Source organism: Schistocerca serialis, chromosome 5 (assembly GCF_023864345.2).
Source record: "Schistocerca serialis cubense isolate TAMUIC-IGC-003099 chromosome 5, iqSchSeri2.2, whole genome shotgun sequence".
NCBI classification, from domain to species: domain Eukaryota; kingdom Metazoa; phylum Arthropoda; class Insecta; order Orthoptera; family Acrididae; genus Schistocerca; species Schistocerca serialis.
The window spans coordinates 767,570,215-767,584,791 of NC_064642.1; the positions used below are offsets into that span (position 1 = coordinate 767,570,215).

The 14,577-nt window shown below is 38.1% G+C and overlaps 1 protein-coding gene across 1 annotated transcript in view; it reads left to right on the plus strand.

Moving 5' to 3' along the window:
* LOC126482218 (Down syndrome cell adhesion molecule-like protein Dscam2) overlaps positions 1 to 14,577 on the plus strand; it is a 172,481-nt gene that overhangs the window by 81,354 nt on the left and 76,550 nt on the right. Inside the window, exon 6 of the mRNA XM_050106197.1 lies at positions 2,364 to 2,510. Coding sequence (XP_049962154.1) covers positions 2,364 to 2,510 — 147 coding nt within the window. The remainder of the gene's footprint in view (positions 1 to 2,363; positions 2,511 to 14,577) is intronic.

The window sequence follows — 14,577 nt, forward strand, 5'->3', positions numbered from 1 at the left end:
TCAGTACTGAGGAAACTGGAGACTGTCAGTCAGTAGCAACGGACATATAGTCTAAGGTCAATGTTGATACTTGTTGCTCATTTTATAGTTTGCTGCACCTTTTGTCACCATATTGCATGAATAATTATGGTTAATAGCAAGGTGCATGGTTTGAAAATGGATGTGTCAACCTGAAGCTGGTAACAACTAGAGCTGAATCTTATACAGTCTTATGCAACTGAGATGGGCCAAATAAAAGATTATCCACCATCAGTCAGTTGCAATAGATTCATAGTCCAAGATCAGTGAGGATACTTGATGCCCACTGTACAGCTTCCTGTGCTTTTTGGCACCATATGGTATGAATAATTAAGGTTAATAGCAAGGTGTGTGGTTTGAAAATGGGCATGTCAGCCTGAAACTGGTAACCACTGCAGTTGAATTTTATATTAGTGCAAACGAGATGGACAAAATCAAAAATTATCCAATTTCCTCAGCTTGTTTTATTGGTATTATCACCAACCGGTTGTCCACTGGGGTGAATGGCCACCATCAATCTGTGGCCAAAACCAAAGTGAACCACTCTGTGGTACAACATGTAGTTGAACATAACCAACTTGATTTCCATGGGTGCTTTGCAACCTGAGCCATACTGATCCTCCTCCACCACCACCAGGTTCTCTGAACTGCACCGATGGGAGCTATCCGTACAATACATTCTCTGTTCCTGACATCATCCTGACATCACCATGGCCTCAACCTATGGAACCTAATGTGCCCACAGCCCCCACCCAGCAGTTTCCACCCCCTCTGACCTGTCACCTCTTTCCATTTCACATCCCCTTACCCTTGTTGTGCACCACTCTCTGCCAGTGCATCCACTGATCATTCCCTCTTCTCTGCTCCTGTCCTTTTCTGCTCCCTATCCCCCTCCCCTCTTCCCCAACCACCTCCTGATGCTGTGCCTGGCAGCCTTGCCAAGCCACCATCTAATCCATACATGCTTCAGGGAGTACTGATTTCTCTCTCCCCACCCATTCCCTGCAATCTGTTTCCCATTCCACTTCATATTGCTGATTCTGTTTGACACAACAAGCTGCATTCTGGCTGGAGGGCCTGGACACAACAGTGCTATGTGCATGAGGTGTGCTTGCTTGTATGAATGAGTGCATGTTTTCCTTTCTAAAGAAGTCTGTGGCCAAAAGCTCAGTGTGTAAAAGTCTTTTAATTGCCCCTGTCTGCAACTCTACATGTCATCCTTTCCATAATGTTATTGAAAGCAGTTTATCTAACCATAATGGCCCAATTTTAGCAATTAAATATGCTGAATAATTAGGTATGCATCCTAACAAGAACGTACTTAATGAAAGAAAGCTCTGCTGGCAGTTATTGGATGTATTACATGCAACCTGCTGCAAGTTGTGGCTCAAAATGATCACCAACGAAGTCTGTGCCTGGGTTCAAAGGCCATCCATACTACCTTGCACTACCTGGTTAAACTAGTGAGAGCCCATTAACATCATTCACTGTATGCTCTCATAGTTCATGATTTTTAACAGGACCTTCAGGCTGAATATGGCCCTCTAGTTTGGATACAGGTTGAAGGCATAAAATAAATGCTTTGGCAATCCTGAAACTCACTTGGGTGCAAATTTCTTGATCTGTACTACCACAGGGAAAATTGGGAGGGGTCTCTCTTAATAGTGCACTACACTTCAAAAGCAGCTACTATTGTAGCAGAGTAGGTACAGATGAATATGATAGCATTTTTATATTAGAGAAATCTCTGTGTACTAGATGAGCAGTAAGGCATAGTATGCCAAGGAGACATGTGCATATTGTCTATTATGGAGAGGAGTGAGCATTATAGTAGGCCAGAAAAGAAAATATAAACCTAGTGTTAATTAACTGCAGAAGCATACAGGATAAGACCTTGAAGTTATGTCACTAATTAATATTAACACACTTAATATTTGGAACAAAATGTTAGTTCAAAGCAAAAATGAGGAGCAACAAAATGTTAAACTTAGAATTGAATATATACCAAAATTGACAGGCTTCACACAAATTTTGGCAATGTATTTACTGCCATAAAGAACTCTATAATGTCTAATGAAAGAAATATAGATATAGAATGTTTCAATAGATGTGACAGAAATAATATGGTATCTAAATGTCACTATGGTTTAACAATTGCTGTATACCACCATTTCACTCGTTTAACTTCTAGTAACTAGAACTGTATAGGAACAATATCTTGATGAAGACAAATTTACATTAATTTTGATACAGCATAAATAAATACAAATAAAACAAAATAACATATAAGTTTATGATAGAATGTCATTGATAACTGATACCTTTCATTTGCTCAATTGGTTTAGTTCCAGACTCACCTCCAAGAGATGTTCATTGCACCAGTGTATCTTCACAAAGCATCCTCTTGACCTGGCTGGAAATTGCTGTTAATAATGTCAATGGTGTCCTGCTGGGGTACAAGGTCACATACAGGACAGTTTCTGAATGGGATGGTATGTATGTATGTATGCTTATATTTTTTTAATGTATGGGTCTACAAAATTATTAAATGAAACATTCCCATCTCAGGAGCTGTGGGTACATATGGAGAACAATACATCAATGAATATGGTGAAGAACTAAGTTCACAACCTTCATCCAGCTTAAGGTCACTAACACTTTTTTTTTTTTTTAGGAAAAAAGAGATACATAAGTTTACATGGAATCTAGGGGCTTTAGATCTTTAATAGACTTTTTAATAACAAATGACAGGATATGTAATCAAGTTCAAGATATACACTTACACTGAGGAAGCGATATCTGTTCTGAACACTATTTAGTCATTGCAACAGTTACAAGAAAGTTAGGCCAAGAAGACAAACAAAGCTTGAGGATGTCTTTAAGGTGTATCTTCTGGAACAAGAAAGTATTAAGACATTTTACCAAAGTTGATTACAGAAATATCTGCTGGACACTCCAACTGTACAGGATGTAGAGAAAGAATGGCAAAATATTAAAGATAGCATAAAAAGAGTGATGTATGAGGTATTGGGGAGAAGAAGTGGCTAAAGAAAAAGGAAGGATTGAGGATTTGAAATGGAAATATTGTAAAGGCTGTTGAAGAAAAAGATAGAGCCCACAAAAACTCCTGTGGAATAAATCACCAGAAACTGAAGGGGAGTATAAGCAAAAATGGAACCTTGCCAAACAGATAACTAGGGTGCACACCAAGAGTCATGGGATCATTTTATACCTAAAGTAAAAAAAGATATGCAGAGGAAGCAAACTTTTGCCTATAAACTAATGAAACACATAAACAGATTGGAGAAAGATACTGCAGGACTAAATATAATTAGTTAAGATGAGTGGGAAGAGTTTTATGAAACATTGTGGGAAATATAAGATCCAGAATTAATGAAGAAGGACAGGATCACATCACATACTAGCACATTGGGTTCAATCACAATAAAAGAACTGCAAGTAGTTTTAAAAAGTATGAAAAACAGGGAACGCATATGGACCAGATGGTATTAATATGGATCATCTAAAATATGCTGGTCCCTTTTGCGATTTTAGGGTGTTACACTTATTTAATGAATGTTGGCACTGGTGTAAAATCCCAGACTTCTGGAAAATATCAGAAGTGATACCAATTTTTTAAAAAGGCCAAAGAAACAATGAGAAAATTATTGGGGAATCAGCCTCCTATACTTGTCCTATAAAATCTTTGCAAAAATAATAAACAGTCATTTAAGAACCAGAGTCTCTCCTATTGAAAGAACAATGTGAATTCCAGATAGGCCATTGATACAGTGTAATATACTTACAATAAAGAGAATTTTAGGAAGATGACAAGAGTTCAGTTTAGAAATGTATAAAGCTTTTGTTGGCTTTGGAAAAAGCTTTTGACAGTGTGAACATAATGATTAAAGCTGGATATCATAGACTTAGAAGCTATAAAAAACTTATACATGGACACAAAAATAATAATAACAGTTGGTATTAACAAAACTGAAGAAACCACTAGCAATAAGGGACTCAAACAAGACTGTAGCCTGGTACCAACCTTATTTAATGTACATATAAATTATTTGATTAAAAACGAGATAGGAAGTAAATCTGAGTATACAGTTCAACAGAAATAATTATATTAATGTTCTTATGTATGCAGATGATGATACCATTTTGTAATAAAGTGAAGATGAGCTACAAAAAGCAGTCTGTAAATTACATCAACTAGGGAAAAAAGAATGTAATGTTTGAATATCAAAAAGGAAAATTACAATCTTGGCACATCATGGGAAATACCCCACATGCTCAATACTAATAATAGATAATACACCACTTGATCAGGTCTCCAGCTTTAATTTTGTAGGATAAAATGTGAGCTATGATATGGATAAGGACATAGAAAATAACGTTAAAAATACCAATCAGTATGCAGAATGATAAAAAAAAGCATTACAGAACAAAATACAGAAGGAAACAAAATTAAAATTTTTTAAAACCATAGCTACACCTGTATTGTTGTATGGAAGTGTGTCATGGATCCCTAAAAAATGATAAAAGCAAACTACAATCAGTGGAAATGAGATTTATTTAGGAAAGTACGAGATGTTACCAGGCAAGACCATATAAGATATGAAGATGTTAGGGATGAACTATGTACTTGTAATATTAAGGAAAAGACTGAACAAAGTAAAACATTATGAAACATCACCTACAAAGAATGAGTGCAGAGAGAATCCCATGTCTGGCCATGCAATACCAGCTGAGAGGAAGAAGGATCCTAGGAAGACCCAGAATGACGTGGCAGTGAAAACTGAAGACAGAACAGATACAAGTGCCTAAGCCTTGAAGTGCAGAAGAAGAAGAAGAAAACAATTTTTCCTGCAAGGCTGTGTTCATAATAAATAAATAAATACATTACACACTGTCTGACAAAAGTGTAACAGCCAGAAGGTATATGAGCTCCTCATCCAGGGTTTGAATGCCCAAGGGATGTTGATATGCTGTCATGCCATCCCCTGCCTTGCAGCATCATTTTGATGCTGTTCACTATTTTTGCTGACAATAGTAGCATTGTGATAAATAATAACCAGTCAACCAATATAGAGATTGATGCCAACAAATTACTTTCAGAACTCAAAGCCTGGTTCAAAGTAAACTCAGTGACAGTAAACTGGAGCAGAGCTAATTGCATCCATTTCAGCTCTGATCACTAATTCCCATTGAAGATACTTATTGCCTCAAATTCATAGGTCTACTCATAGACATTAGGGTTGGCTGGAAACATCATGTCCTCCACACCATAGAAAGGTTGCCCACTGCTACTTTTGCCATTAGGCACAATTTGGAGACATACCTTGTGTACTTCCACTCTGTTATATGCCTGGAATTATCCTGTGGGCCTTCGTCTAAATCAAATAAAATTTTCATTCTGCAGAAGAAAGTTGTCTGAATAATGTGTAGAGTAACCCTGAGAACCTCCTGCCATTATCTCTTTATGAAACTTGGGATACTGTCTACAACTTCCCAACATATTTATTTGATTATGAGTTTCATGGTTGACAATCCTGTCCACTATGAAACCAACGAAATATACTGTGATCACAATACAATAAGAAAGACTGAGCTCCATTGTGATTTCAAAAATCTAACTCAGCTTCAAAAAGATGTACAGCATTCCAATGGTAAAATATTTAATTCACTATCAAACTACATCAAGGGCCTATATAGTAATAGTGTATTACTTAAAAATAAACTGAAGATGTTTTTACTTGAAAAATCTTTTTATTCATTAGATGAATTTTTCAACAGAGAAGTATAATCTTTGCATGCATGCATACATACTTACTGTGTGTTTTCTTAGGTTCTTCACTTTGCTTCTGTTTTGCTCTAGTTTTGTGTTTTGTATTTTTCCTGCAACTGTTTTTTTAAATAACTATATGACATCTGTGTAATGTACATTTATATATTCTTTAAGCTTCTCTGCATCCTGGTGTCTCACTTGCATAGAAGGATCTAGGTATATGTAAATAAATAAATAAAAGAGATAAGTTATAAGCTAACATAGAAAAATAAATATATAAAATATTATAAATTATGAGATTCTGCCAAAGACATGTTTGAGATATAAATTTTTGGGATTATGCATAGAGGGCAGGCCTTTATGGAAACAGTAGGTGACCTACCTGCAGAAAAAGTAATGTCCAGTCTATATGTATTCAGGAGACTATGACCATACCAAAATTCCCATTAGTGACAACTACTATGAATTGTCTGTAGTTGTTATGGATTTATCATAATTTGATGTTTCTTTGAAAAATGTTCTGTTTACATTTTGCTAATCATATGCTGCTACTCATAAAATGTTCCAATTATTTCCTTACTGAGTAAGTAGTAAACCTGTCTATGAATAATTTTGTCACCACGGCTTACTAAGATAGCTTATGCTCAGAGACGACAAAAATTTTTGTTCTGCACGTGTCAACTTAAAGGATAGGAATAAAATGGTTTTTGATCCAAGAAGGTTCCAGGTGTTTGTCTGCAAGCTGTTGCAATTTTTTCTAACCTGGTGACATTTTTAATCTCTTGAGTGAAGAGCTGCTAAGGAAAGGAATTTCATGGAAGAACTGTGTGTCATTTGCAAATACAGTGGTGGGATGTATAAACCAGAATTGTTGCTTTTTTGGTGAAAGTTCAACTGCGCATAAGAATGCAAACTTGTTCCTGCCACTTGCTTCATTTAGCTGCACAAACATGTGTGAAACCTCAATTATTTTTATGCTGAAGAATTTATAATATGGAGCTTTACCAGTTTCTCCAAAAAAGTTAAGAAAGACAGTCTACTTTTAACCCCCCAGTGACCCATGAACTGTGGGCTTAACAGCTGGTTTAGTGGCTTGCATGCCTCAGTGACACAGATAGCCATACCGTAGGTGCAATCGCAACTGAGGGGTATCTGTTGCAAGGCCAGAGAAATGTGTGATTCCTGCAGAGGGTCATCAGCCTTTCCACTATTTGAAGGGGCAACAGTCTGGATGACTGACTGACTGGACGTTCTAACATCAGTCAAAATCACCTTGCTCTTCTGGTTCTGCGAACGGTTGAAAGAAAGAGGAAACTACAGCCATAATTTTTCCCGAGGCTATACAGCCTTACTGTATGGTAATTGATGATGGCATCCTCATAGGTAAAATATTCCACAGGTAGAATAGTTTCCCATTCACATCCCCAGGTGGACAATACTTAGGATGTTATCATCATCAGGAGAAATAAAACTGATGTTCTACAGGTCAGAGTGTGGAATGTTAGATCCCTTAATCGGGCAGGTAGGTTAGATAATTTTAAAACATGGATAGGTTGAAGTTAGATGTAGTGGGAATTAATGAAGTTCAGTGGCAGGAGGAACACGATTTCTTGTGAGATCAGTACAGAGTTATAAATACAAAATCAAATAGGGGTAATGCAGGAGTGGATTTAATAATGAGTAAGAAAACAGGAATTTTTTTGCAGGTAAGTTACTGTGAACAGTATAGTGAACACGTTATCATAGCCAAGATAGACACTAAGCCCACACCCATCACAGCAGAACATGATCATATGCCAACTAGCTCCACGGAATGAAGAGATTGAAGAAATGGAGGATGAGAAAAAATAAAAGAAATTATTCTTGGAACTGAGGGAGATGAAAATGAAATCATAGTAGAAAATGGAAGAGAGGGAGGAATAGTAGATGAATATGGACTGGGAGAAGGGAGTGAAAGAGGAAGCCACCTGGTAGAATTTTGCACAGAGCATAATATAATCATCACTGACACTTGGTTTAAGAATGATGAAAGAAGATTGTACATGTGGAAGAGACCTGGAGACACCATAAGGTTTCAGCCTGATTATATAATGACAAGACAGGAATTTCAGAACCACATATTAAGTTGTAACACATTTCCAGGAGCAGATGTGGATCCTGACCACAATTTATTGATTTTGAACTGTAGATTAAAACTGAAGAAATTGCAAAAAGGTTGGAAACTAAGGAGATGGGGCATGTATAAGTTGAAAGGACCAGAGATTGTTGAGAGTTTCAGAGGGAGCATTATGCAGCAGTTAACCAGAACAGCAGAAGGGAATACAGTAGAAGACAAGTGGGTAGCTTTGACAGATGAAACAGTGAAGGCAGCAGAGGATCAAATAGGTAAAAAGACGAGATGTAGTAGAAATCATTGGATAGTGCAAGAGGTATTGAATTTGATTGATGCAAGGAGAAAATATAAAAATACAGTAAATGAAGCGGGTGAAAAGAAATACAAATGTCTAAAAAATGAGATTGACCGAAAGTGAAAAATGGCCAAGCAGAAATGGCCAGGGGAAAGATAAATACTGCCTAAAGGAAAATTAAAAAGACCTTTGGAGAAAGGAGTAGATGTTCTATGAGTATCAAAAGCTGAAGTGGAAAACCAGTCCTAAGCAAAGAAGGGAGAGCTGAAAGTTACTGACAGCCTTGGAGAACTAGCTAGGACAAAACCCTTCCATCTGGTGTACAAGATGTATGTGACAAGTGATATACCCTTCAAGAAGAATATAATAATTTCAATTCCAAAGAAAGGAAGTGCTGACAGGTGTGAATATTACTGAACTATCTCCTTAATAAGTCAAGGTTGCAAAATACTAACACATATTTTACACAGAAGAATGGAAAAACTGCTAGAAGGTGACCTTAGGGAAGATCACTTTGGATGTGGAGAAATGTAGGAATACACGAGACAATACTGACCCTATGGCTGATCTTAGAAGATACATTAAGAAAAGGCAAGCCTGTGGTAATAGCATTTGTAGACTGAGAAATCTTTTGACAACGTTGACTGGAATACTCTTTTTGAAATTCTGAAGGTAGCAGGTGGAAAATGCAAGAAGTGAAATACTATTTACACTTATACAGAAGCCAGATGGCAGTTATAAGAGTCAAGGGATATGAAAGGGAAGCAGTGGTTCAGAAGGGAGTGAGATAGTGTTGTAGCCTGATGTTATTCTGTCCGTACACTGAGCAAGTGTAAAGAAAACCAAAGAAAAATGTGGTGTGGGAATTAAAGTTCAGATAGAAGAAATAAGAACTTTGAGGCTTGCCAATGACATTGTAATGCTATCAGATGCAGAAAAGGACTTGGAAGAGCAGTTGCATGCAATGGACAGTGTTTTGAAAGAGGGATTTTAGATGAACAACAATAAAAACAAAATGAGGATAATGGGAAATAGTTGAATTAAATCAGGTGATGGTGAGGGAATTAGATTAAGAAATGAGACACTTAAAGTAGTAGATGGTTTTTGCTATTTGGGCACAAAATAAACAACAACTGTAGGAGAGAGGATGTAAAAATGGCAATAAAAGTGTTTCTGAAGAAAAGAGCTTTGTTGACATCAAATATAGATTTAAGTGAAAGGAAGTCTTTTCTTAAAGTACTTGTCAGTAGTGTAGCCATGTACGGAATTGAAACATGGACGATAAATAGTTTAGACAATAAAAGAATAGAAGCTTTTGAAATGTGGTGTTACAGAAGAATGCTGAAGATTATATGGGTAGATTTCATAACTAATGATTAAGTACTGAATAGAATTAGGGAGAAAAGAAAATTGTGGCTCAGCCTGACTAGAAGGAGGGATAAGTTGATAGGACACTCTGAGACATCAAGGGCTCACCGATTTAGTATTGGAGGGAAGCATGATGGGTAAAAATCATAGAGAGAGATCAGGAGATGAATACAGTAAGCAGATTCAGAAGAATGTAAGTTGCAGCAGTTATTTGGAGATGAAGAGGATTGCTCAGGATAGAATAGTGTGAAGACTGCATCAAACCAGTCTTCGGACTGAAGAAAAAAAATGGTTGAAATGGCTCTGAGCACTATGGGACTTAACTGCTGTGGTCATCAGTCCCCTAGAACTTAGAATTACTTAAACCTAACTAACCTAAGGACATCACACACACCCATGCCCGAGGCAGGATTTAACCTGGGACCGTAGCGGTCATGCGGTTCCAGACAGTAGCGCCTAGAACTGCTTGGCCACTCTGGCACACTGAAGTCCATAACAACAGCTTTTAATACCATATATATATCAGAAAGGGGATGAAGATATCATCATTGGTGTTGACTCTAGAAGCTTCATATAAATTATAGACACTGGATCTAGAAAAAATAAATCTTTCTCATCAGCTGCAACACTGACTGAACTGTTTCCTGACATCCTGAGTGAATATGAAAAAAAAAAGAGAACACAATAGAATTGTTTCAATATGTTTCCTGAAGCTAGTTTGGTGACTTTCCACTTAATGCAATTTTTTCATTTACAGTTCTTTCTGTTCCTGGAAAATCTTCTTTATTTAGGGTCAGAAAGTGTCTGAAATACATTGTTTAAAGGCCTAAATCAGACTTCTAATTTTTAAAGTTTTCCAGGGTAGGTCATCCGGACCTGCCTCCGTATTTGCCATTGATTACTAACAGCCTCTTCTCACAGTCGGCAGCTATGTATTTTAGTTTAATATATCCTTTCTGGTCTTACGGAATAATGCTGTGGGATGAGACCTGCCAAATTAATTTGAAGAAGAGTTTGCATACTGCAGAAGGGAGCCTTGAACATAGTGATGAAAGTGCAGCAATGAACATCTTGTAAAAGCCTATTTACCAGTTTTAATATTCTCACAGTTTATGCTATGTATATGCTACAAACCATTATGTTAATGAAAGAAGACATGAAAGTCATAAATAGGAACATCCAAATTCATCCAGTCTTTCTATTTCTCTCCTTTTCCGCTACTTGCCCCCCCCCCCCCCACTCTTATTAGCTCTTCCCTGCCCACCTTCTGACCTGCAGCACTTCACTGTCTGCCGCCCCCACCATATTATCCCTCTCCCACCCCACTCCAGCCTCCTTCTTACCTCCACCCAGTCACCACTCCCATCATGCATTGGTGCTGCTGCTCACAGTGTGCTTTCAGTTGCCTGAGACTATAGTCATGTGTGTGAGTTGGGCTTGCGTGACTCTGTGTGTGTGTGTGTGTGTGTGTGTGTGTGTGTGTGTGTGTGTGTGTGTGCGTGTGTGTCTATTGTTAATGAAGGCCTTAATGGCCGAAAGCTTTTTAATGGCCGAAAGCTTTAATCGTGAGAGTCTTTTTGTTGTGCCTATCTGCGACTCAGCATCTCCGCTATATGGTGAGTACCAACTTTCCTTCTCATAATATTGTTACATCCCATCCTCAATTTTCCATTGTCAGATTCACTCACCAATTCACAACCATATTACAAGGCATAAAATAAATCAACTTTAACAGCAAAAAGCCCACATGTCAAAGGGGCTGCTTTTGATAATTTGCTACTAAATGGTCTTAAGATGTTGACTGGAGATACTTTTAAAATATACTTAAACAGAGGCTTGGATATTTTTTATTTAATATGAATAATAATGTAAGAAATAATTATGCCCTAGAAATGAGCATATTACTATTATTGTATATGAAACCAGTTCTCAGTATGGAGTGAATTATTGTCTTACTGTGTGAATTACTTAATTGTAGAATAGTGTTAAAGAAACTAATCTTTGCACAAAAATAACACTGTAATTTGTTGAAATTGCCCATGTGTGACAATTATGTATTATATGAAATATGAGTGGAAAATAAATTTGAAATTGATAGATACAAAAAACTGTTATCAAACTTAACAAGTTCCAGGAAAAATTATTGCACATGATAAACAGTTTAAGTATTTAGAACTCAACATAATAGTTTTCAAAGGTCCCTAGACTGCATGTGTCATATATTACAACAATTATTTTTGTAGTCATCTTGTCCTGTTTCAAATATTTTCACTCACAATTCTTCATCCCAGTTTGGTGATTTGAAAACCAGCTCTGTGTTAGCTGAACAGGCCTATAAGTGTATCACAGCAAACAATTTAAGTCTGCAACTCACAAAGTCTCATATGGTGACAATATTATGAAAAGGGTTGATTATAATGTAATGAGAAGAATAAAAAAATCTACTCACCAAACATTGGCAGAACATGCATATAAAAAAGTTTATAATTGTGCAAGATTTCGGAGCTAGTGGCACCTCCTTCTGGCAGAAGGGTTGAAGGGACAGGAAGAGCTATGAAGGAAAAGGATAGGAGAGGTCTAGGAAAAGGTATAGATTTCAGAAAACTCACCCAGAACTGTGGGGCAGGGGAGACTTACTGGACAGGATGAGAAGGAAAGCCTGATTATTGGGGACTGCACATAATGATATTTGAAAACTGGAGAGCTTAAAGGTGGAAGATAGGGTAATATGCAAGACAGAGATTATTGCTAAAACATTGCACATGAGTTAATAAGAGTGGAAAGCTAAGTGCATTGTGCGTAACAGAGGTGGGAGGGGGATGGCAAAAAATAGAAAGGTAAGATAATGAAGGATGTAGAAAACTAAAACAGATTGAAGAAAGGAATAGTTACTGCAAAGAAATGCTAAGAAAGAAGAAATTAATGTAAATTAAGGCCAGGACCAAGGACATGTTGTAATGCTAGTTCCCACCTGCCTTATGAAAAACTGGTGTCTAGGGGAAGAATCCAGGTGGTGTGTGTGGTGAAACAGCACTGAGGTCATGAGTGTCATCTTGCACAGCTGCTCTGCAACAAGATACTGTGTGTTTCCAGTATACACCCACTGCCTATGCCCATTCATCATAACTGATAATTTGATGGTAGTCATGCCAATGTAAAAGACCAAACAGTGTTTTGCATAACAGCTGGTATACAATGTGTGTTGTTTCACAGGTGGCTCTCCCTTTGATATTATATGTTTTGTCAGTTACAGGACTGGTATAGGTAGTGGTAGGAGGGTGCATAAGGCACGTTTTGCAGGGGGGGGGGGGGGGACAGTCACAGGGGTAGAACATAGGGTAGGGAGATGGGTGTAGAAGGAGCATAGGGTCTGACATGGATATTGCTGAATTTTGGAGGGTGACAAAAAGCTATATTCTAGGTGTGGTGGAAAAAATCTCAGATAGAATGGATCTCATTTCAGGGCATGATTGTAGGAAGTCATGGCCTGGTTGAAGTAGCTGATTAATATATTCCAGACCAGAATAATACTGATTGACAAGTGCTGTACTCAAAAGTTGTCTTTTGGAAGGGTCAGCAGTACCAGGATTGGATTTGATGAACCAGGAAATCTGCTTTTGAACTAGGCTGGTGGTGTAATTACACCCAGGGAAGACTGAGGTGAGAGTGGTGGTGTATTTCTGTGCATCTAAACAAATACGTTAGCCTCAAATGCCAAGGCTGTATGGGAGGGAACGTTTGACATGGATAGGATGGAAATTGTCAAAACATAAGTACTGTTGTTTGTTACTATTATTAATGTGGACAGAAGTGTGTAGCTGGCCTTTGATGAGAACAAGATCAACATCAAGAAAAAAGGCACAGGATTCAGAATACGGCCATGTGAGAAATTGGGAGAAAGTATTCAGTGATTCCAGGAATTTTAACAAGTTAGCCTCACCATGAGGCTATATGGCAAAGATGTCATCGATGTATCTAAACCAAACCAGGGGCTGAAGACTTATGGATTCCAGGAGAGCCCCCTACAAGTGACCCTTCGGAAGGTTGGCATAGAAAGGAGCCATCCTGGTTCCCATGGATATACCCCTGATCTGTTTATATGTCTGCCCATCAAAGGTGAGGTAGTAGTCTGTAAGTATAAAGTTGATTAAGATGAGTAGGAAGGATGTCATAGATTTGGAATCAAGTGGGCACTGACAGAAAATATTCAGCAGCAGACAGACTATGTATGTAGGGGATGTTGCTATAGAGGGAGGCAGCATCAATTGTGACAAGCAAGGTGTGATGTGGGGAATGGGACAGGCACAGATTTCAGACGATCTAGCAAATGGTTGGTGTCTTTGATACAGGAGGGAATTCTCTGTACTGTAGTTTTCAGGTGCTGATCAACTGAGGCAGAGATACGTTTGGTAGGTGCTTTGAAGCCAGAGACTATACGATGACCAGGATGATTGGGTTTGTGGATCATAGGAAGAAAGTAGAAGGTGAGGTTGTATAGTTTGGGGGGGGGGGGGGGGGGGGGTAAGAAGTTCTACAGATCAAGGTGTTGTCCTTGTGAGGGGCCTGAGGTTGTAAGGAGGGACTGCAGGTCAGTTTGAACCACAGGGATGGGGTCTTGATGGCAGATGGTGTATGTAGAGGTATCCAACAGATTGCATACTTTCACTAACATACTCCTTTCAGTGAAGTACCACAGTAGTAGATCCTTTGTCTGCTTGGAGGATAATGATGGAGTCATCAGCTTTTATGGAATGCAGAGCCTGAAGTTCTTCAGGGGACAGGTTAGGGTCATGTTGTTAGGGTCATGTTGTAGGGACTTAAGGAAGGGTTGTGAAGCAGTGCTGGATGTGAGGCATTCTTGTAAGGCTTTTAAGGGATGATTTTGAGGTAGTGGTGGTGGATCAAGGTGAGATTGTGGTCAGAACTGTTCAAGGCAGGTTCAGTGTCAGGCGTGCTGTTGGAAAGATTTTGACATTGGGTTGCAAAGTGATA